The 22,577-nt window shown below is 43.4% G+C and overlaps 1 protein-coding gene and 1 long non-coding RNA gene across 6 annotated transcripts in view; one reads left to right on the plus strand and one right to left on the minus strand.

Annotated features, from left to right (window-relative positions):
* Positions 1-17,646: 17,646 nt before the first annotated feature.
* LOC120937451 overlaps positions 17,647-22,577 on the minus strand; it is a 499,763-nt gene continuing 494,832 nt past the window's right edge. For all 5 annotated transcript variants that reach the window (XM_040350703.1, XM_040350702.1, XM_040350704.1 and 2 more), the window contains one exon: positions 17,647-18,471. In XM_040350703.1, the coding sequence (XP_040206637.1) occupies positions 17,953-18,471 (519 nt within the window). In that variant the 3' untranslated portion in view covers positions 17,647-17,952. The remainder of the gene's footprint in view (positions 18,472-22,577) is intronic.
* Positions 19,916-20,409, plus strand: LOC120937453. The gene is made up of 3 exons (XR_005748717.1): positions 19,916-19,947; positions 20,060-20,164; positions 20,334-20,409. It is a non-coding gene; the product is annotated as an uncharacterized LOC120937453 (long non-coding RNA).

Consider the following 22,577-nt stretch of genomic DNA (forward strand, 5'->3'; position numbering starts at 1 on the left):
CCCTCTTCTTGTCTGAAAATGAGCAGTTCAGTTCACTTTCCCACCTAGCGAAACTCGGGAGTCGGTAGTCTGCCCTCGGCACAATCAACAGTTTGTGCGCGAGGGATAGTGTGTGTGGCAGTACCCCCGTTCCAGAGCACCACTCTTCCAGAGTCGTGAGAGATTGGTTTGTTGCGGGGGGAGGTGTCCCAGAAAATGGCAGAGCTGTTCAGCTCGAAAAAAGTCTAGGTAATAGCTCCGCCCTCGTCCTCCATCGCCCCGCCTCACTAAAATGGGATGCCTGGTGAAGGCCCAGCTCTCTCAAAGCCCGGAATCTCCCATCCCACATCCCGACTCAAAAAGTGGGTTGCCCAGTATAGGGCGCAGCGGTGATGTCTGAGAGCTCAGGGCCGCCCGCTCCAGTAGTCTTGCGCATACCGTTATAGTGTTTCCTATGAGCGGGTGTCGCCTGACATCCCGCAGCACAGCGGCGGAACACCAGGAAGCCCGCTGCAAGGGGATATCGCTCTGGGCCTGCTCCAGTCCCAGCCAAAAGCTTGGTGTCTCCGCGGCAGGACCAACCAGCCAGCCTACATGTGTCGCATGATAGTAGGTACGGATATCTGGCATTGCTATGCCACCATACCGTTTGGGTAAGGAGATGATCGACCTGTGCATTCTGGGATGTTTCCCTGCCCAGAGGAATGTTTTGAATGTCGTGCAAACCTGTTTAAAGTAGTCCGTCGGGATAAATATCGGGAGGGCCTACAGTAGGTATAAGAATTTGGGCAAAATCGTCATCTTGAGTATGCTGCATCTCCCAAACCACGAATGTAGGCCTTTAGACCATTTCGTCAGTAGCGCCTGGACGGACCTAAGAAGGGGCGGGAAGTTGAGTTTGTAGAGCTGGGATAATTTGGGCGGAATACGCGTTCCCAAGTAGGTCAACGCCGCATCAGTACACTTCAGATGGAATTTGCCCTGTAGGTGGGAGAGTTGCTCTAATGGAATTCCTATGCCCATCGCCACCGATTCAGCCAAATGTGGTTCAAAAAGGGTTCGAGCGAAAGCGCAAATAACAAGGGCGAGAGGGGGCAGCCCTGTCTGGTCCCATTTGTGATGTTAAATGGTTCAGAGAGAACGCCATTCGCCCTTACCCTTGCCGTCGGGTTTGAATTACACCGCCGAAATCCAGGACCTCATTCTTTCGCCCAATCCTATATGTTCCAGGGTAGAGAACATAAATTGCCAGCTCACCCGGTCAAACGCCTTTTCGGCGTCTGTGCTCACGAAAACGCAGGGTGTCTTTGCAGCGTTGGCCACGTGTAGCAAATTAAGGACCTTAGTTGTGTTGTCCCTGTCCTCTCTCGTCGGGACGAACCCCACTTGGTCTAGGTTTATCAGGTTTGGGAGGTGGTGTTGTAATCTAGTGGCAATAATTTTTGTAAATAGTTTGAGGTCGGTATTTAGTAAAGGGATCGGGCGGTAGCTTGCGCACTGACCCGGATCCTTTCCTTCTTTAGGGATTACTGATATCTGCACCAAAAGTGTGGATTCATGCAACGTTTTACCCATGCCCAGAGTATTAAATAGGGTCACCAGTCGCTCACCTAGGGCAGGGAGGAGGGTTTTGTAGTAGGTTGCAGTAAGACCATCTGGGCCTGGGGCTTTCCCTGCTTTGGCGGTTTTCAGAGCCAGCTGAAGCTCTGCAAGAGTAATTGGCTCCTCCAGTAGAGTACTCGTCTCCCCCGACAAAGTCGGCATAAGAGAGGAGGTTAAATAGTCTGACGTCTGATCTGAGCCAGCAGTCCGTGCGGGCAGGTTATACAAGGTCTGGTAAAAGGATTTGAACTCCTGTGATATCTGGTGGGGCAGCGTCTTCCTGTGCCCCCCGGGGAAGAGATGTGTGGTATGTATGATGCCAGGTTCTGTGTACGGAGGGCTTGAGCTAACATGCTCCCGCATTTATTCCCCGACTCATACACTCTCTGCCTGCAAATCTGTAGGGCCGCCTTAGCTTTATAGTGTAATAGGTCCGTGACCTGTTTGCGTACCGCGTCAAGCTCCGCACCTAGACCTCCCGTGGGGGTCTGTTTGTGTCGCATCTCCAGTCCTTGCAGTTTTTGAAGTAGAGTCGTCAGTTGTTCAGTCCTCTACCGTTTCAGCCTAGCCCATGTTCGATGAGTATCCCGCGAATCACGGCCTTATGTGCCTCCCAGACTATGGCAGGATTGCTGTCGTCTGTACTGTTGGTGTCGAAATAATGCCCAATCTCTTTAACCACGTCAGTTAGAACGTCTGTGTCATGTAGCAAGCTCTTGTTCTCCAGGGGCGTCTCTGTGAGCTTTGGACCTCTGAAATTGCGTACGTCAGCGTGATCGGGGCATGGTCCGACCACGTTATTGACCCAATAGTTGTGTCTTTGACTGCATGCAAGTGTCTGTGGGGAACCAAAAAATAGTCGATCCGCGAGTAAGATCGGTGGGGCCTGGAAAAGAACGTGTGAAAGAGCCGCCACACATCTATTAGCTGTGAGAAATGTGGAGATGCGTTGGCGCGCGTCCTGCGAGGCCGAGGACAATCCAGTGGAGGTGTCCCCTGAAGGCGACAGGGCAATGTTCAGGTCACCTCCCAGGATAAGCTGCCCTGTCGCAATGTGCATAAGTTGTTCAAGTGTGCGTTTCAGCCAACCATCCTGGTGGTCATTCAGAGCGTACAGGTTTGCAAATGTGACCTGCTCCGCACCGACCTGCCCCCGTAGGAACAGATGGCGACCCTCACCGTCTGTTTTAACCTCTACATGTGACCAAGGTACCCTTGCGGAGATCATAATGGAAACTCCCCTAGATTTTGCCCTGGCATATGTGGAGTGGTAGACTGTGGGGTAAAATCTATTTTTCAGTATGGGCACACTGTTGCCCCTAAAGTGCGTCTCTTGGAGCATCACAATGTCTGCATTCAGACGTTTCATGTCATGAAGCAGCATCCTCCGCTTCTCGGGTGTATTCAGTCCCTTTGCGTTTAACGAAACTATAGTGAGTGTGTCTATGTTCACGGATAGGTGGGGGGGAGGAAAAGGGAGGATAGAGCAGGAGGTGAAAAGAGACAGAAGAGTTGGGTAGGTGAACCCAGTAGAGATAGGGCTAGAATAGGAAGCCTGCACTAGTGCGTGCGGCAGAGTTAGAGAAAACGAATTAAGCTAAATATAGCAGTGACGCTCTCCAGTGATACACTGGGAATCGAGCGTGATCCTATGTGGGTAGTGGGATGTACAGAGCCGGGAAGTGAGCCCCCCGAACCCTCCACCCCCCACTGGCTATCTAGGCTGGTAAAATGGAATGCGGCAGCATATTACACAATTACAAACAGCAGAAATACAGGGCATAAGCAGCCAAATAATAAGATAATAAAACAATCAAACAGTGCAAGTAGTGTAAACTTCTATCCTAGGAGTAACTTAGGCATTACATAACTACCTTATTGACTATAGGTGGAGACAAGGTGGTGCAAGTATTCAGAGCAACATAAACGTCTCAACACACCACCCTCCCGTTCCAGATTGATAAACTTAGGCATGTATAGAAAGGCAAAAAAGGAAATCCCACCCACCCGCAACCGCCCCCTAACTGAAAACAACATTGTCCCGTCTCCAAAGTACCTTGTCTGGACCCCTGCAGTCACTGAGTGAAAAAAAACAGCGAGAGTGATGGCGTCCAGATCTAAATCGCCTGCTGGTCTCCCCAGGGCATAAACACCCCACCGACCACCCCCCCCCCCCCCAAACGGATCAAAATGAACCCCACATCTCCCGGTAGGGGGTGTACCATCCAAGACCCCCCCGTCCAGGGCAGTCCCGAGCGTCTCAGAGTTCTCGTGGGGGGGGGGGGGAACAGCGAGACCAGCCCCAGGGTCCCCAACAGCGATGTCCCCCGGAAGGCATTCCACCCGCATCCCTCCTCAATGGGAAAAGATCGCCACAGGCTAGGGGGAGGCAACAGCAGCCGCGGGGCGGCGGGAGTGCGTCCAGTAAAATGTGGCCCGGGGCCTACCCACAGCGCTCCCCTCCGGGCAGAGCCGGGACATGGCAGACGGAGGGACCAGAACCACCGGACAGCTCAACGGGGGGTGAGGAGGGGCGGCAAGAGCAATGTCAGGGTTCTCAATGGCGAGATCCCCGAGCGGTGACAGTATTATCTCTGTCCCAGCGGGGGAAAAACAGGCTCCAGGCCGGGCAACAATAACCATGGGGCATCACGGGGTGGCGGGATAGTGTTCATGAATGTGCGGCCCAAGGCTCACGTTGGTCGTCTCCCGATGGAGCACTGGGTCTTCTCCTGCCACTCTGCTGGCGAGGAGGCTGAGCTGGAACGCGGTAGTTGGAGGGACCGGATCTGCCAGCAGGCCGAGGAAGTAGTTGTAGCCAGTCCGGTACCAGGATCTGCTCATCCTCAAAAAAATGGAAAAGCGTCGGTAGGTCCGCACGTGTCTGCAGGTCACCCTTGCCATCTTTCCGAAAGGCAACGGCCAGCGGGTATCCCCATTCCGTCGGGCCAGCTCCAAAACGGGTCTCAGCAGCGCTCAGCGCTTCAGTGTTGCTCCGGATAAATCAGGCAGGATTTTAATTTGTGCATCCTCCAGGGTTACCTCACCCTGATCCCAGGCCCTGCGTAGGATATCCTCCTTCTGCGCGTATCGCAGTAACCTGCATACGACATCCCGGGGCCTCTCTGGGTCCGCCGACCTAGGCCCCAATGTCCTGTGTGCCCTGTCCACCTCCACCACTCCCAAGGGGTCCTCCAGCACCGCCTTGAATAAGTTCTAAATCCGCGTGGATCGAGCCGAGTAGCCACTACTCTGGAACAATTGGTAAGTGCGGTTTGCTGTTTTGGTTGCCATGGCCCCCTTAAATATTATATCCCTTAATGTCCAAGGTGCCGCAAAAAAGGACGAAAGCTTTCTGATCTTTCCAAGCCAAAAAAGCACATATTGTGTGTCTACAAGAAACTCACTTTACTCCAGCCTCCACTCCTAAGTATACACAGCTTCGGCACCCACCAAACGTAGCACACTCATTGCATTTCACCGTAATACACAATTTACTTTGCATTCCGAAATCAAAGACCCAGAGGGTTGCTACCTAATTTTAACAGGGTATATTATGGACACAGCAGTAACTGTGGTTTTATACTATGCCCCTAACCACCAAACTTTACCCTTTCTTTCACACCTCTTCCAAGTTATTAATTCACATAAAATGGGTTCACTATTTGTATGTGGAGACTCCAATCATGTCCCCCCCACGTTATCAAGCCAGTAGATCCCTCGCTCAACTTCTCAATAGATACAAACTAATCGTCTCCTGGAGAGAATCCAACCCAAGGAAAAGAAACTATACATATTTCTCAAACCCACACCAAACATTCAGCCATATAGATCACATATTTGTAACGATAGGTATGGTGCCTGAATTGATAGCCTCCAATATTATCCCTATCCCCTGGTCAAACCACAATGCAATCTTTACCTCAATAGCATCTATTTTACCTAGAGCACACGACCGCACCCGGTACCTGCCAGATGTACTACTTAAACCTCCTTCATATCCTTGCCAATTGACAAGGCTTTAACGGAATACCTAGAACATAATACAAATACTGAAATCCCTTTTCTCACACTTTGGGAAGCTCACAAACCGGTTCTAAGAGGAGCACTCCAACAACAACTAGGGGTACTCTAAAGGGAACGCATAGCACTTGCACGACACTTAGAAACTGAGTTTAATACATCGTACATAGATTTTCAAAATAACCCCACTCCCAAAGCAAAAGTGCGCCTAGAGAATGCTCGTCCTGAATACGACCTATTCCTTTCAGAATCCGCCAACAAATCATTACACAGTACCAAATATGCATTTTTTATGAAATCCAATAAAACAGGTACTTTCTTAGCACGAGCACTGAAATCTATCAATAAATCTTTCAAACCTATAAGACTTAAATTGGCCAACAACGCATACACCAGTAACCCCCTCAAAATTGTTAAAAAATTCAGTACTCACCTTAAAACATTATATACAGAGACAAATAAACTTAATGTAAATGTGGCTGACTCCTTTTCAAATATTAATCTTCTCCAGATGTCTGAAGCTCAAAAAGAGTGACTAAAAGAACCCATGACTGGTGAAGATGTGATAGCAGCAATCAAAACATTAAAAATAAAAACAAATAAAAGGCCTGGTCCAGATGGGTTCTCAGCTCTGTACTATAAAACCTTCACTGACACCATCTCCCCCCTATTAGAAAAAGCTTTTAATGAATTACTACAAAATAAATCTTTTAGACAGGAATCACTATTTGCTACAATTTGTATGATTTCAAAACTGATCTGATGACACCCTTAGCACAAATTATCGCCCCATCTCCATGCTAAATATAGATATTAAGATATTAGCCAAAATATCAGCAGCCCGTCTTATCAAGATTATCGGCACTCTCATACACAAGGACTAGGTCAGCTTCATGCCCTCAAGCCAAGTGGGGGACAACGTACGCAGAACAGTCCTCTTGGCTCATATTGCCAAGAAGTGAAGAATACCAACCTGCTTCCTCCCATTGGATATTAAAAAAGCCTTTGACTCTGCACTACCTGAATTATACCCTGCAGAAATGAGGCTTTGACCCAAACTGGGTTATGGCTTTATAGAACAAACCTAAAGCACATGTTAAGTATGCAGGATATAAATCAGACCCTTTTATTATAGAGAGAGGCACGCGTCAAGTATGTCCTTTATCCCTCTTATTATTTCCCCTACTCATTGAACCATTGGCACAAAAGATTAGATCTGACCCCACTATAACTGGTATTGAACTTGGTGGATATCAGCACAAACTCTGTCTATTTGCGGATGATATCCTCTTATTTCTTTCATCACCCCAAGTATCTGGCCCAAATCTCGTCCCCATACTCAGTAAATTTGCTGAATTTACTGGTCTATCCATAAATCCTAAAAAATGTTCAGCGCTAAACATATCCCTTTCAGAACTGGAATTGAGATCTGCAAAAATTGGCCTCCCTTTCACATGGAATAGCAAATCAATTTCATATTTAGGAATACATCTCACATCATCCTTATCGGACTAATTCTCACTTAATAACCCCCCAATTCTGAAACAGTTATCAAATATGATGAAATCATGGTCCCATCTCCCACTATCCTGGTTTGGAAGATTAAATGCTGTCAAAATGACATTATTACCGAAACTTTTATATTTATTTAGAGTCTTACCAATTTCCATTCTAGCTCATTATCTGCGAATAATACAAAGAAAACACTACAAATACAAAGAAAATCACTGTCATTTATATGGGGATCCTCCAAACCACGAATACAAACGCATACACTCTATCTCCCCAAAATTAGCGGCGGTTTAGGATGCCCTAATTTTGCCTATTACTATAGAGCAGCACACGTAGCTAGTCTACCAGGCATACCAAGAAACCCTGTCATGGGTGTCTATAGAAGCCATTGAGTGTGATCCTTTCCCAATATCTAACTTATTATGGATGTCACCAAAAGACTGTAAAAAACCCTATAACTAAACATTTCATTTCCCTTTGGGATAGATTCAAGACAAATAATTCACTTCAATCCCTACACAACCCTTTACTGTAATTTTATAAAAACACAGCTTTCTATCCTACATGGATATTCCCTATATCCTTTAAATAGGCATCCAGGGGTGTCTTATATATGTACAAATTTTTGCATGCCTCGTCATTTATCAGCTTCCCATCCCTATGTGAAAAATATGGTCCTCTGCAAACGGAGTTGTTTAGCTATTTACAAATTTAAAACTTTTTTACACCTCTATTGAACACTACAACTTCACTGACACAACTGTCCAGTTTCGAAGACATATGTCAAAAAGACCCCCATGCCAGAGGTGCAATATCCACTATATATTCGCATATGCTGATCCATTCCTGTAGAGATGAAACCATCTTATGTTGGGAAGTGGGAGGAGGACTTGGAACGTACACTAGAGATTTCAGAATGGAACCAAATATGGTCAACAACTAAAACAGTTTCCCCCAACATAATAGCTAGTGAAGCCAACTACAAGGTACAACTAGGTGGCACCTGGTACCAGACAGGGTAGCCAAATATGTGCAGAACTATCCGCCACAATGTTTTTGAGGGTGTACAGATTTGGGCACATATCTTCATCTTTGGTGGTCATGTCCTAAGGCACAAACATTTTGGAAAGGTATATTTAAAATTGTAACCAAATTACTAGGGAAAACAATCCTTCCTGATCCTGCAATGGCACTACTCAACTTAAAACCAGACTCTATTTCACATACTCAATTCAAATTACTGGTGCAACTCTTCACAGCGGCCAAACAGACACTAGCAAAATCTTGGAAATCACCTAAATTGGTCTTACATGAAGCTTTTGCTAAGATGAATTATACCATGACCCAAGCCAAGATGGCGGCTATTGAATTGCACATGATCCCCAAGTTTGAGAGGATGTGGCAGCCCTGGATTGCATATATTATGCCAACCTTGGACAATAGAGCACTACTGCCATGGTAGCTGAATCAGTGTGTTATATATGCCATTGTTCAACATCTCTTGGATTGGAGCGGTGGCTCTTGGCTCGACCACGCGGACCCACCTTATGGTTCCAGAACTCTTTTTTCTCCATTGTATTTTCTTATAGTTATCGTTATTTATTTTTTATTTTTTCTCTATTATTTGCTATTTTACTATTATGATTTTGAAGCTCCCTTTGTATTTTTAATAACTCTTTGCTTCACAGAGGACAATATATATGTCAGTAGTTACTAATAACTACATACAACCTCTAAACTTAATAATCTTAGGGTAATTAGTGATTAACTAGTATACCATACTTTGTCCACAAATATTTACTTTGTATATTTACACATTGGAATGAGAATATATGAGCTTCTCTCTTTTTAATGTATTTAATGTATTGTCTGTAATTTGTATTACACCTTTGTACTCAATAAAATATTTTTGACAAGGAAAAATGGGATTAACTCTAGAGATAAAACAATAATGCTCAACAAGACTCTGGTCCGGCTGCACCCGAAGTATGCCGTCCAGTTCTGGGCACCAGTCCTAAGGAAGGATATGCTGGAACTGGAGAGCGTCCAGAGAAGGGCAATAAAGCTAATAAAGAGACTGGAAGACCTAGGAAATAAGGATTAGGAGCACTGAACTTATTCTCTCTGGAGAAGAGGCGCTTGAGAGGGGATATGATTTCAATGTACAAATACCGTAATGGTGACCCCACAATAGGGATAAAACTGGTTGGACTTGTGTCTTTTTTCAACATCACTTACTATGTACAGTATGTAAGGAGACATTTGCTGTTACAAAAAATACTGGTGACATTCTGCCCCTGTGTATGTCAGTCTGTTTAGACATGCATGCTGGAAAACCAGCAGATGACTGGTTCCCGATCAACGCTCTCAGCTAATGCCAGAGAGCGCTGATCGGACTGCTCTGGTGGGGGCCACCCCCCTGTCAGAACACAACAGCTGAGTGGTGGTTTGAGTTTCCAGTGGGCTGTCTGCTGAACACGGCGTTCAGGCAATTTGTCATATCTTCCTTGCTCTGTGATCAGCCATCACTAAGGAAGATGATCCCCAGTGGAAGAATGGATGTTTTGCAATGTGCAGATATACAGGAGCAGCTATAATCCAGGTGCCAGCTGTGTTTCTTTAGAATATGGCAGCAGGAGTGCAGCATTGAGCGGTGTGCATCTTTGGAGGAAAAGGAAGGCTGGAAAACATCATCAAGGAGGCATGACAGAGCACGAAGTCTAATAGCTAGATTCAGTAAGAGTTAGGCCGGCGTATCAGTAGATACGCCGACCTAACTCGGAATCTGCGCTGTCCTAAGTTTAAGTGTATTCTCAAACAGAGATACACTTAAACCTATCAAAGATACAACGGCTTGCGCCGTCGTATCTTAGGGTGCAATATTTAGGCTGGCCACTAGGTGGTGCTTCCATTGAGTTCGGCGTAGAATATGTAATTCACTAGATACGCCTATTCACGAACGTACGCCCGGCCGACGCAGTACAGATACGTTGTTTACGTAAGGCATTTTCAGGCGTATAGATATTCCATCAAATAGCTGGACTACATTACTAGTCCAGCTATTTGGCCATCGTTCCCGCGTCGAAATTTGAAAATTTTACGTCGTTTGCGTAAGTCGTCTGTGAATAGGGCTGGACGTAATTTATGTCCACGTTGAAACCAATACGTCCTTGCGGCGTACTTTGCCGCAATGCACACTGGGATATGTACACGGACGGCGCATGCGCCGTTCCTAAAAAACGTCAATCACGTCAGGTCAACCCATATTAACCACTTCCAGACCTGCGCACGACGATATACGTCCTCTTTTTAAAGATGTATATCTCGGTAACGGCAGCAGCTGCTGCCACAACCGAGGTATCCATCTTTAGTGTGAGCGGTCCTGTACACGATAACGGCGGATTCGCCGCGAGATCGCCGTTATTGGTGGCGGGAGAGGGCCACCCCCCTCCCGCCGCTCTCCCGCGCCCTCCGCCGCTTACCGGAGCCGTCGGTAGCAGAAGAGGAGATCGGGTGCACTCGGCTGCTGACTGGGGACGCGACTGAAGGAAAAATCTCCTTCACCCGTCCCCATAGCTCTGCTGGGCGGAAGTGACGTCAAAACGTCAGTCCCGCCCAGCCTCTTAAAGAAACATTTTTTTTTTTTGTCATTTGAAAAAATGACAGTTTCAATTATTATTTTTTTCTTGCATTTTAGTCTAAATATGAGATCTGAGGTCTTTTTGACCCCAGATCTCATATTTAAGAGGACCTGTCATGCTTTTTGTCTATTAAAAGGGATGTTTACATTCCTTATAATAGGAATAAAACTGATCAAATTTTTTTTTCAGTGTAAAAAGTAATAAAATAAATAAAAATAAATAAGAAAAACAAAAAAAAGCGACCCGTCCCAACGAGCTCACGCGCAGAAGCGAAACGCATACGCGAGTAGCGTCTGCATATGAAAACAGTGTTCAAATCACACAAGTGAGGTATCGCCGCGATTGTTAGAGCGAGAGCAATAATTCTAGCCCTAGACCTACTCTGTAACTCAAAAAATGCAACCTATAGAATTTTTTAAACGTCGCCTATCGAGATTTTTAAGGGTAAAAGTTTGACGCCATGCCACGAGTGGGCGCAATTTTTAAGCGTGACATGTTGGGTATCATTTTACTCGGCGTAACATTATCTTTCACAATATATAAAAAAATTGGGCCAAATTTGTCTTATTTTTTAATTCAAAAAAGTGATTTTTTTTCAAAAAAAAAGTGCGCTTGTAAGACCGCTGCGCAAATATGGTGTGACAAAAAGTATTGCAATGACCACTATTTTATTCTCTAGGGTGTTAGAAAAAAAAATATATAATGTTTGGGGGTTTTAAGTAATTTTCTAGCAGAAAAAAATGTTTTAGTCTTGCAAACACCAAATCTGAAAAACACCTAAGGTCTGGAAGTGGTTAACATAAAACACGCCGTCTCAGCCCAATTTGAATTAGGCGCGCTTACGCCGGCCACATTTACGCTACGCCACCGTAACTTAGCAGGCAAGTACTTTGTGAATACAGTACTTGCCTTGCTAACTTACGGCGGCGTAGTGTAAATACGATACGCTACGCTGCCGCAAGGATGCGCCCGCATACCTGAATCCAGCTATAAGTCTAGATAGGAGGAGAAACGCTGTCAATTTTAAATTGCTTGCGTCAATAAAGACAAAATGGCAGAGGGTCCCACAATCAACTGAAAAACTCAAATCCTCTGCCTGTAAAGCTGCAAAGTGTGCTACACACTGTGGATACCAAAATAAAAAGGTCTTACCTTATCCAAGATGCTGGTCCTACTATAGGTCCAAGCTTTATCTGTCATGGTGGGGATATGCCCAAAAGGGTTTTTATGGGTCTGGGAACCAATAATAATGGACCACAGCACTGGAGCTGTATAGCACCCTGTAGCTATTTACTTATGTTGCATTTTGTGCCAAGGTGAAGCCATACGGCAGTGCCCAAAGCAAACACAACTGTCCGGCACCACACAATTGGGTATGGGAACAGTCTTCAAGGTATACACCGAGTACCAAAGAACTGTTAACTGCTAGATACAGTGGGTGACCACGATATTGTGTAAATCTCGCTCCCTTTCTCGGCGAGATTGACCACCTACGTGCCCCATCGCGGGAGCCAGCGCCGAAGCGACAGAGATCCGACTTGGATTCCCGCCAATTCTAGCTGCTGCGTTTGGTATGAATCCTGAGAGGGAACTCCACGCCAAATTTTAAATAAAAAAACGGCATGGGTCCCCCCCCCCAGGGTCATACCAGGCCCTTAGGTCTGGTATGGGTTGTAAGGAGACCACCCCTACGCCGAAAAACCGGCGTGGGGGGTCCCCCCACAATCCATACCAGACCCGTATCCAAAGCACGCTGCGGCCCCCCCCACCCCAGAGCACCCTGTCCCCATGTTGATAAGGACAGGGCCTCTTCCCGACAACCCTGGCCGTTTGTTGTCGGGGTCTGCGGGCGGGGGGCTTATCGGAATCTGGGAGCCCCCTTCAATAAGGGGGCCCCCAGATACCGGCCCCCCACCCTAGGTGAATGAATATGGGGTACATCGTACCCCTACCCATTCACCTGGAGGCAAAGTGTAAAAGAAAATAAACACATGACACAGGGTTTTTAAAGTAATTTATTAGTCAGCTCCGGGGGGCCCCCCTCTCTTCTTTAGCTCTTTTACAAGGGGGGCCTTCTTCCAATCTCCGGGGATCTTCTTCCGCTCTCCGGGGGTCTTCTCCCATCTTCTCCACTCTCATTCGGCGCCTTCTTCTTCAGGGTTGGCTGCCGCTATTTTCGTGTGTTAGCTCAATTACTAGCGGTGGCCAGCCCGCTCTTCTGTGACATCTTCTTCTCCCGATGTTGACACAACGCTTCTTCCCGCTGTAATGGCCGGGTGCGTGGTTCGCAACGATTTATATAGGCCTCTCATATGATGTCACAGTCCCATCATGCTCCGGTACCTACGCAAGTGGTACCTACCTAGACATCGGATGCCCCAGTTAAAGTCCCTCTAGGACGAAACGCGTAGGGTTTGGTTTTTACCATTTCTCATATTTCCCCTTTTATATATTTTGTGATCACTTTTACCTTGGTTTTATTTCAATAAAACCTATATTTTTTGACCTGCACCATTGGGGCTGCGTTTTCTTTCTCTCCCCCACATGTTGTTTGGAGTCTTCCATTTCCACCCTATCCCATCCCTTAAGGGGTTCACCACTAATCCCTCCACATTCATTGTGAGATTGGACATCTTGGGATAATCGGGAGATCATTCCGGGACACCGTGTATCCATGGCCCTCCACTGAAGATTCATTCCATCTGTTGATCCAGTCCGAGGAAGCCGAGCAGATTGTGTTCATGCCTTATTGATCTGCTTTCGCTGACAGGAAGATCCGCGCTTTCTGGTAAGCGCATTCTTATCTTTATTTTAGAAAGTGATATTCTGTCTTTGAGGATCCACGTGGTCATTCTACCATTCATTTATTTCAACAGCTTTGGATGGACTTTCTTTTTTACAAGAAATTTGGATGGACTTTCTAGTGATATCCCGTCCGGGTGTGTGTCATCACGCTTTGGTGGCCCTGGTGTGCGTTGGGGTGCAGGGCTGCTAGATGAAGGCTGTTGGCAGCCCCCGCCCCGGTCCATGGTGACAGCCCACCTCAGGCCCCCCCTTTTTCTTTGTGTTCTGCCATTTGTTTTTTGTGGTGTTGTTTCTTTCTATGTGTGTCTTTGCTCGACATGATCACTATACAGTAATCATTTTATGATCCTGCATGGTCAATGGTCCTGTGCCTTGTGATTTGTTGGGCATGTCTTGTCATTTGTTGTTATAAAATAAATACTGATTATACAAAAAAAAAAGTTTCCACTTCGGAAATGTTGTCTAAAGCCTCGTACACACGATCAGTCCATCCGATGAGAACGGTCTGATGGACCGTTGTCATAGGTTAACCGATGAAGCTGACTGATGGTCCGTCGTGCCTAAACACTATCGGTTAAAAAAACGATTGCGTCAGAACGCGGTGACGTAAACACAACGACGTGCTGAAAAAAACAAAGTTCAATGCTTCCAAGCATGCGTCGACTTGATTCTGAGCATGCGTGGATTTTTAACCGATGGTTGTGCCTACTAACGATCGTTTTTTTCCCATCGGTTAGGAATCCATAGGATAAATTTAAAGCAAGTTGGCTTTTTTTTAACCGATGGTTAAATAACCTATGGGGCCCACACACGATCGGTTTTGACCGATGAAAACGGTACATCAGACCGTTGTCCTCTGGTTAACCTATCGTGTACGAGGCCTAAGACTTTTAACCTCACCAACGGCACCAGACAGGGTTGCCCACTCTGACCCATTATATTTTCTTTGGTAATTGAACCCTTAGCGGAAACCATTAGGTCCAATGAAAATATTTCAGGAATAAAGATAGGTGATAAAATACATAAAAGTGGACTATTTGCCGATGACATCATTCTATCTTTAATTAATCCCAACAAATCCCTGCACGTGCTACAATCAGTAAAGTTTAGTAAAGTATCTTATTTCAAAATTAACAATAGGAAAAGCTTTGCCCTACCTATGAATATATCTAACGATACCTTTACCATCCTCAAAGGAAAATATAATTATAATTAGGATGCATCTTCGTTCACCTATCTATATGCAGCTAATTTTCCTAAGTTATTGGACTTGATTTATAAAGATTTTCTAAAGATTTTCAAAATATAAAACAATCGCACCTATCCTGGATAGGCAAAATTGCAGCATTTAAAATGCAAACCCTACCCAAGATACTCTACCTTTTTAGATTCATACCTATTCCAATACCTTCAAGCTTTTTCAAGATTCTAAATACTAAATTAAGAAACCTGGTCTGAAAGAACAATAAACCAAGGGTAGCTTTCTCTATTTTAACATCTTCTAAAAACAAAGGGGGCATGAACTTACCTGATATGAATAAATACTACTACGCAACACTTTTGGATCAAATTAAATACTGGTTCTTCCCAAATGACGATAAGCTATGGTTATCCATTGAAAGAGAAATCACCTGTCAGTGGCTTACATGATATTCCCTAAGGTCACAGTTCCTAAATTGCTTTCCATTAAAGCTACCCTCTTAGCATGGAAGTTTCTTGTCTCAAACTTACATGCTCTAGGGCATTTACAAAAGATACCTATACCGCTCAGAGCCCTTGACCACTGTAGAGGCCGACTTTCGAACAAATGGATTGCTGAGGGCTTTAACTTTTACGTACACCTTCCCTCAGGATACAAAGCCATGATACAAAGCCATGATTGATGATAAGTTAAATAAGCTTAACCGTTTTTTTAATTCACATTTTCCAGGATTTTGAAGTTCCATCTTTAATTTGGTCACACCTCACCCTTAATAAACCTGTAAAACATAAAAGTATAGCTTTCTTCTATAAAGTTTTTTCTCAGTAACCTAAATATGAGAAAAACCCTAATATGTATAAATGGGAAAAAGATTTAGGACAAACCTTTTCGGATAAATGTTGGTACAATGCTATGAGATTAAACCAAACTGCAACATCCTGCTTAGAGCATTGGGACAACTCCCAGAAAATATTGAATAGATGGTACGTAACTCCTTACAAATTAGCCAAAATATATCCATCTTCATCACCATTATGCTAGCGCTGTACGGATCAAGTTGGTGCCTTATTCCACATTTTATGGAGTGGTAAAAATCTGAACAGTTTCTGGAACTCGATATCCACCTTTATTGCCTCTCACAGGCAACTTGTTAAAACTATCACCTGCTATGGCTCTTTTAGGTATCAACCTTGACACTTTCCCATTTCAATACAGAATATTAGTGGCGAATATTCTTATAGCGGCTAGACATACCATAACAAAAATGTGGAAATCAATTGAGGCCCCTAACCTGTGTGATGTCATTCTTAGAGTCAACACCCAGGCATACTACGAATTACTGTTAGTTAGCACTTAAAAATTATAACGTATTTCACTTTAACCACTTCCCGACCTCCTCATGTACATATACGTCAGCAGAATGGCACGGACAGGCACATGAACGTACCTGTACGTCCTCTGCTAGACGTGGGTGGGGGGTTCGATCGGGACCCCCCCCCCCCGGTACATGCGGAGGTCGGGTCTGCTCGGGGAGCGATCCGGGACGACGGCGCGGCAATTTGTTTTTAGCCGCTCCCTCGCGATCGCTCCCCGGAGCTGAAGAACGGGGAGAGCCGTGTGTAAACACGGCTTCCCCGTGCTTCACTGTGGCGGCGCATCGATCGGGTGATCCCCTTTATAGGGGAGATCCGATCGATGATGTCATTCCTACAGCCACACCCCCCTACACTAGTAAACACACACACAGTGATCCCTAAATGTTACAGCGCCCCCTGTGTTTAACTCCCAAACTGCAACTGTCATTTTCACAATAAAGAATGCAATTTAAATGCATTTTTTGCTGTGAAAATGACAATGGTCCCAAAAATGTGTCAAAATTGTCCGAAGTGTCCGCCATAATGTCGCAGTCACGAAAAAAATCGCTGAACGCCGCCATTAGTAGTAGAAAAAAATAAAAAAAATGAAAATGCAAAAAAACTATCCCCTATTTTGTAAACGCTATAAATTTTGCGCAAACCAACCGATAAACGATTATTGCGATTTTTTTTTACCAAAAATAGGTAGAAGAATACGTATCGGCCTAAACTTAGGGGAAAAAAATTATATATGTTTTTGGGGGATATTTATTACAGCAAAAAGTAAAAAATATTGCATTTTTTTCAAAATTGTCGCTCTATTTTTGTTTATAGCGCAAAAAATAAAAACCGCAGAGGTGATCAAATACCACCAAAAGAAAGCTCTATTTGTGGGGAAAAAAGGACGCCAATTTTGTTTGGGAGCTACGTCGCACGACCACGCAATTGTCTGTTAAAGCGACGCAGTCCCGAACTGTAAAAACCCTTTGGGTCTTTAGGCAGCAATATGGTCCGGGGCTTAAGTGGTTAAGAAGCACTGGCATGTATTGATCATGCATCCTAAAGCATCTACCGCACTAAAAGACTTGTACGCTCATTTTTAACTACCACTAGGTAGCCTGTTGGTATCAATTATTCCTTGCAGAGACTTATGCTGATTTCATTTCCTGATTGATTTGGTTTGACTCGCTAGAATATTACTAGAATATTACTAGAATTTACTTGACGACATCCTGTTCTCTCTTTTCTTTATTCATGTTAGAATAGACCTGGTCACAGTTTTCTCCCCTAGGGGTGAATAGGTTTATTATTGGAGGTTTACTAGCTAGAAACTGAAGTTAAAGAAATTAATTTGAAGGATTATTTACAGTTATTATACTGACTTAATGTATTTATCAAAACTGCATTCGCTATACTATGTAACTTTAATGGTGTGAATCCTGTTATACTTTTCCTAATGTCTTCATAAAAAATTGAATGTTAAAAAAAGAAAATCAAAGTTGTCAGCAAAATAAAATGTCCTTGTGTGTCAATTGTAAATCCTATATCTTTTTATTTATTTTTCTTACAAAATAGGAGTTAACCGTTAAAAGGAGGAAACAGAAGTTATGTCCATGGCTTGGTCCATCAGATCGTTACTTTGTTTCATAACTTTCCCTTGAAAAATGGCAGAAGGAAAACAGTTATCCATGATAATCAATGTATTTATAAACATCAATATAAAATGACCTGTACAATAAAAAATGTAATTACAATCTAAATAAAACAGATGTAAATTAGTGTCAGAGTAAAACACAGTAGAAAGTGAAGGGCATGACTTAAAAAAAAAAAGTAGTTATAAATGTTCTTCTTTGCAAGAAGATTCTGTTACTTGCGAAGCAGGCATTGTTGATAAACAAAATGAAGTGCTTGCCCTGGCAGGTGTACTAGTACAGTTATACTCATGGTTCAGGGAGACAAATTCTTGTTGCAGTAAAGTTGGTTGATGAGAACTTGAATAAGCATAGTCAACAGAACTGGAGCAACCTGGTATTTGACAAGAAAAGTGAGGACTTTGAAAAAGAGAAATACTTGTTTCTTCAGTGAGTTTCTTCATCATTCCTTTGAATAAAATATCAGTGATAAGTACCTCTGATAATAGTCTTTGCTTTTCATCCATTTTGCGTAACTTTGCTGCAACTGTAACACCAAATGCATCAAATTCATCTTCTTTTTGGTTGAGAACTGCAGTTGCTTCATTAAGTAGCTGTCTGCTCAATTCCTCATTTACGGTCCGCCGTCTTTTTTGGTTTTGAATTGGAGGGACTTGCTGGGGCATTTCAATAACTTCATGAATTTGGGGACGAATACAAACCTAGCCATTGTTAAAAGAAAAAAAAAATAATAAAAAAATATAATATATACACATATATATTTTTCCAAGCAATTTAATAAAAAATAACACGTAGCCAAATATCTAAATAAAAATCGCATTTGCATACTATACTCTGCATTACCCGAGATTTTGATGTTTATACAGAGGATTTCCAGACTTAACAGGTTGTTGCCAACACTCACCATACCACACACAATGGCCCAGATTCTCATACAATTATGTTGCTCCTGGGCAGCGTAACGTATGTGATTTACGTTACACCGCCGCAGGTTTACAGCCTGATTCTCAGAACACTTACCTGTAAACTTGCGGCGGTGTATCGTTAAATCGCTCGGCGCAAGCCCGCCCAATTCAAATGGGGCAAGAACAAAATAACCCCCAAAGGGTGGGACTTTATAAGTGACCATAAACGAAGTAACAATTGTATAAAAAGTAGCAAATTTTATTAATTACACATAGTATACCAATTGTATCAAAAATATGTACATCATGAATACAAATCATTCAAATACGTAATTGAACAGGAAACACAAGGCTGCTTAGAGTCACACCCAACAGCTGTTTCGGAAATTCTCCCTTCTTCAGGGGATTTATAGACAATAAGATCAAAGATATCTAAAAGATAAATACACAATTTACATTAATACAGATCATTTCAAATATACACAAAAAAAAAAAAAAAAAAAGGGGGGGAGGTAAAAAAAAGGGTAAGGGGGAGGTAAAAACAAAACAAAACAAACATTTAAAATAAAAAAATGGGGGAAACGGGGGGGGGCTTACTTAAAAATAAAAGTATTCCATGTGTCCAAGAACGTGTGTGGCTCAAGATGGCTCAAGATGTGATTGAGAAGCAACAAGAATAATCGCTTATTATCATGCATGCCCCCTTTTTCAATGCTGCTGGGTTGTTTTTGATCAGTAGAGGCTAAAGGATAGATTATACTATTAAGTAAAGTCACTTACACACAGTCTTGGATATACACGAGAACATACGAGTGAGGGAACTTGCTTTAATTTTTCCCTTCTGTATCTAGACTGTTTGAATTATTCACTCTGTATAATTTTCTTTCATTTCCGATTTCCCCTTAAATAACTTATTAGCAGTTTGATTACTTACTTCTATAGGACATGCACCCTACGTCTACACCACCCCCCTTTTTTTTTTTTTGGATGGGTGGCGGCTATCCACCCACCACTATTTAAAGAGCTTGTCAGTTCTCAGCTGCCTGTGCTTGGTGTTGGATGGTAACAGGTAGGGTTGCCACCTCATCCCTTTAAAACAGAACACATATGAATTCCACAGGTTCTGAGGCTAAATTAATTTAGATAAGGCTCCACTTGAGTTCAATTACCACCTTAATCAGCCACAGAACCTGTGTATTTCATATGTGTTCTGTTTTAAAGGGATGAGGTGGCAACCCTAGTAACAGGACATCTCTGGATATCAACTGCTGGGTAAATACTTAGCCCCTTTTTGCTTCCTCTAGCCACATTTATTTCTTGCTGGCTGTATATTTAAGACTCTGTTTGCTATTTTTACAGACTCTCCACCCTTTATATCCCGTAGGATCTGCTACTTACTATTAAGTCACTTTTGACTTGTAGTCCTTATCTAACACTGTTTGGATTCAGGACAGTCCAAGGCTTGTTGCTTTTGTCATCAGGCTTTCAGGTGGGTGTTTTGAGTTTTTTGCCAATTCATGTACTATATATACATAGCAATCTATACAGAGAAAGTAAGGCACACATGAGATATTAATCTCAGATTTAAGGGACAGCTTAGTGTTTGTTTTTGGCTTATATTTTAGCCTTATGCAATTTGCCCATTGTGTTCTATTCAGATTCCGCTGGGAGTGGATATGGTTGTCAGCTTGATTGCTTTCACTTGAGTTGGACCCTTTTTGGATTTCTGCCTTTTACCCGGCCTGGTGACGGCGAGCGATTATTCTTGTTGCTTCTCAATCACATCTTGAGCCACACACATTCTTGGACACATGGAATACTTTTATTTTTAAGTAAGCCCCCCCCCCCGTTTCCCCCCCCTTTTTTTATTTAACATTTTTAATTTAAATTTTTTTTTACCTCCCCCTTTCCCTCTTTTTTATCTCCCCCTTTTTTTTTTTTTTTTGTGTATATTTGAAATGATCTGTATTAATGTAAATTGTGTATTTATCTTTTAGATATCTTTGATCTTATTGTCTATAAATCTCCTGAAGAAGGGAGAATTTCCGAAACAGCTGTTGGGTGTGACTCTAAGCAGCCTTGTGTTTCCTGTTTAATTACGTATTTGAATGATTTGTATTCATGATGTACATATTTTTGATACAATTGGTATACTATGTGTAATTAATAAAATTTGCTACTTTTTATACAATTGTTACTTTGTTTATGGTCACTTATAAAGTCCCACCCTTTGGGGGTTATTTTGTTCTTTCCTATATTTACAAGGGATGTGGTGACCTTTAAACGTACACAAATTCGTGAACGACGGAGCTTTTCTTCAATTCAAATGGGGCGGGCACCATTTAAATCAGGCGCGCTCCCGCGCCGAGCGTACTGCGCATGCTCCGTCGGGTAAATTACCCGATGTGCATTGCGCTAAATGACGTCGCCCCGACGTCATTTGCTTAGACGTTAACGTAAATGGCGTCCATCGCCATTCACGGATGTCTTACGCAAATGATGTAATTTTTTAAAATTTTGATGCGGGAACGACAACCATACTTAACATTGGTTGCCCCTCATAATAGCAGGGGCAACTTTACGCATTGCTTAAGCTACGGAAACGTCGTAAATTCTCAGCGTCGACCGCGCGTATGTTTGGGAATCTCGCGTAATTACCTAATTTACATAAGCGACGGGGAAAACGACGATGCGACACCTAGCGGCAGGAAAAAAAATTGCATTTAAGATCTGACAGCGTAAGAGCCTTACGCCTGTCAGATCTAATGGGTATCTATGCGTAACTGATTCTAAGAATCAGTCGCATAGATACCTGGGGCCAGATTAGGACTTACGACGGCGCAAATGGTGTTGCGCCGTCGTAACGCCATTGAGAATCTGGCCCAATGAATGTTTTTTTGGGCCTCCATCACCTTTGTAGTGCAATAGTGGGGCATGGTAGACAGAATTAGATGGACAGTGTGGGCAACAATAGGAGGTAGCTGCTTTTAGTATATTAAAGTAATCTGAAAAAAATCACATACTTACCCCCTGGAGGTGTAAAGCAAGTTATTTGTCAGTTTCTCACATAAATGGAGCCACAGATATGCCTAAAGGGATTGTAAAGGTAAAAAATATAAATAAAAAAATCCTAAATAGCTCCTTTCTCTATCTGCAACGTAGAGAGTGTCCTGACTATCCTGTAGTCCAAGGGAGGGTGCGAGCACGACACTCCACACCAGGTAGAAAGCCTTGCATTACTGTGTGGAGTTACAGACAGAAGAACAGGAGTGAGGATTTCTCAGAAGAAATGAGGACATTTAAAAGCAAAATCGAAGGATGAGGTAAGTGAAGGAGGACTGCACTAAGGTAAAGGAAGCTATTTAGGAAAAAAAATTACCTTTACAACCCCTTTAACCACTTTAATACAAGGCACTTATACAACTTCCTGCCCAGACCAATTTTAAGCTTTCAGCACTCTCACATTGTGAATGACAATTGCGCTGTCATGGGACGCTGTACCCAAACAAAATTTTTACATTTTTTTTCCACAAATAGAGCTTTCTTTTGGTGGTATTTGATCACCTCTTGGGTTTTTATTTTTTGTGCTAAAAATAAAAACATTGAAAAAAAAGGTTTTCTTTGTTTCTGTTACAAAACATTGTAAATAAGCATGTTTTCTCCTTTACTGGTGGGCACTGATGAGGCAGTACTGATTGCCACGGATACAGCACTGATGGGCACTCATAGGTGGAAATGATAGGTTGCACTGGAGGGCACGTACAGGCGGCACTGATCAGAGGCACTGGCAGGCAGCACTGATGGGCACAGAGTGTCATCCCTTATGGGCAATGATTGCCATACCTGGTGGGCTCTAGTGGCCTTACCTGTGGTCATGAATGGGCATCCCTGGTGGCCATGAG

This window comes from Rana temporaria, chromosome 4 (assembly GCF_905171775.1).
Source record: "Rana temporaria chromosome 4, aRanTem1.1, whole genome shotgun sequence".
Lineage (NCBI taxonomy): Eukaryota > Metazoa > Chordata > Amphibia > Anura > Ranidae > Rana > Rana temporaria.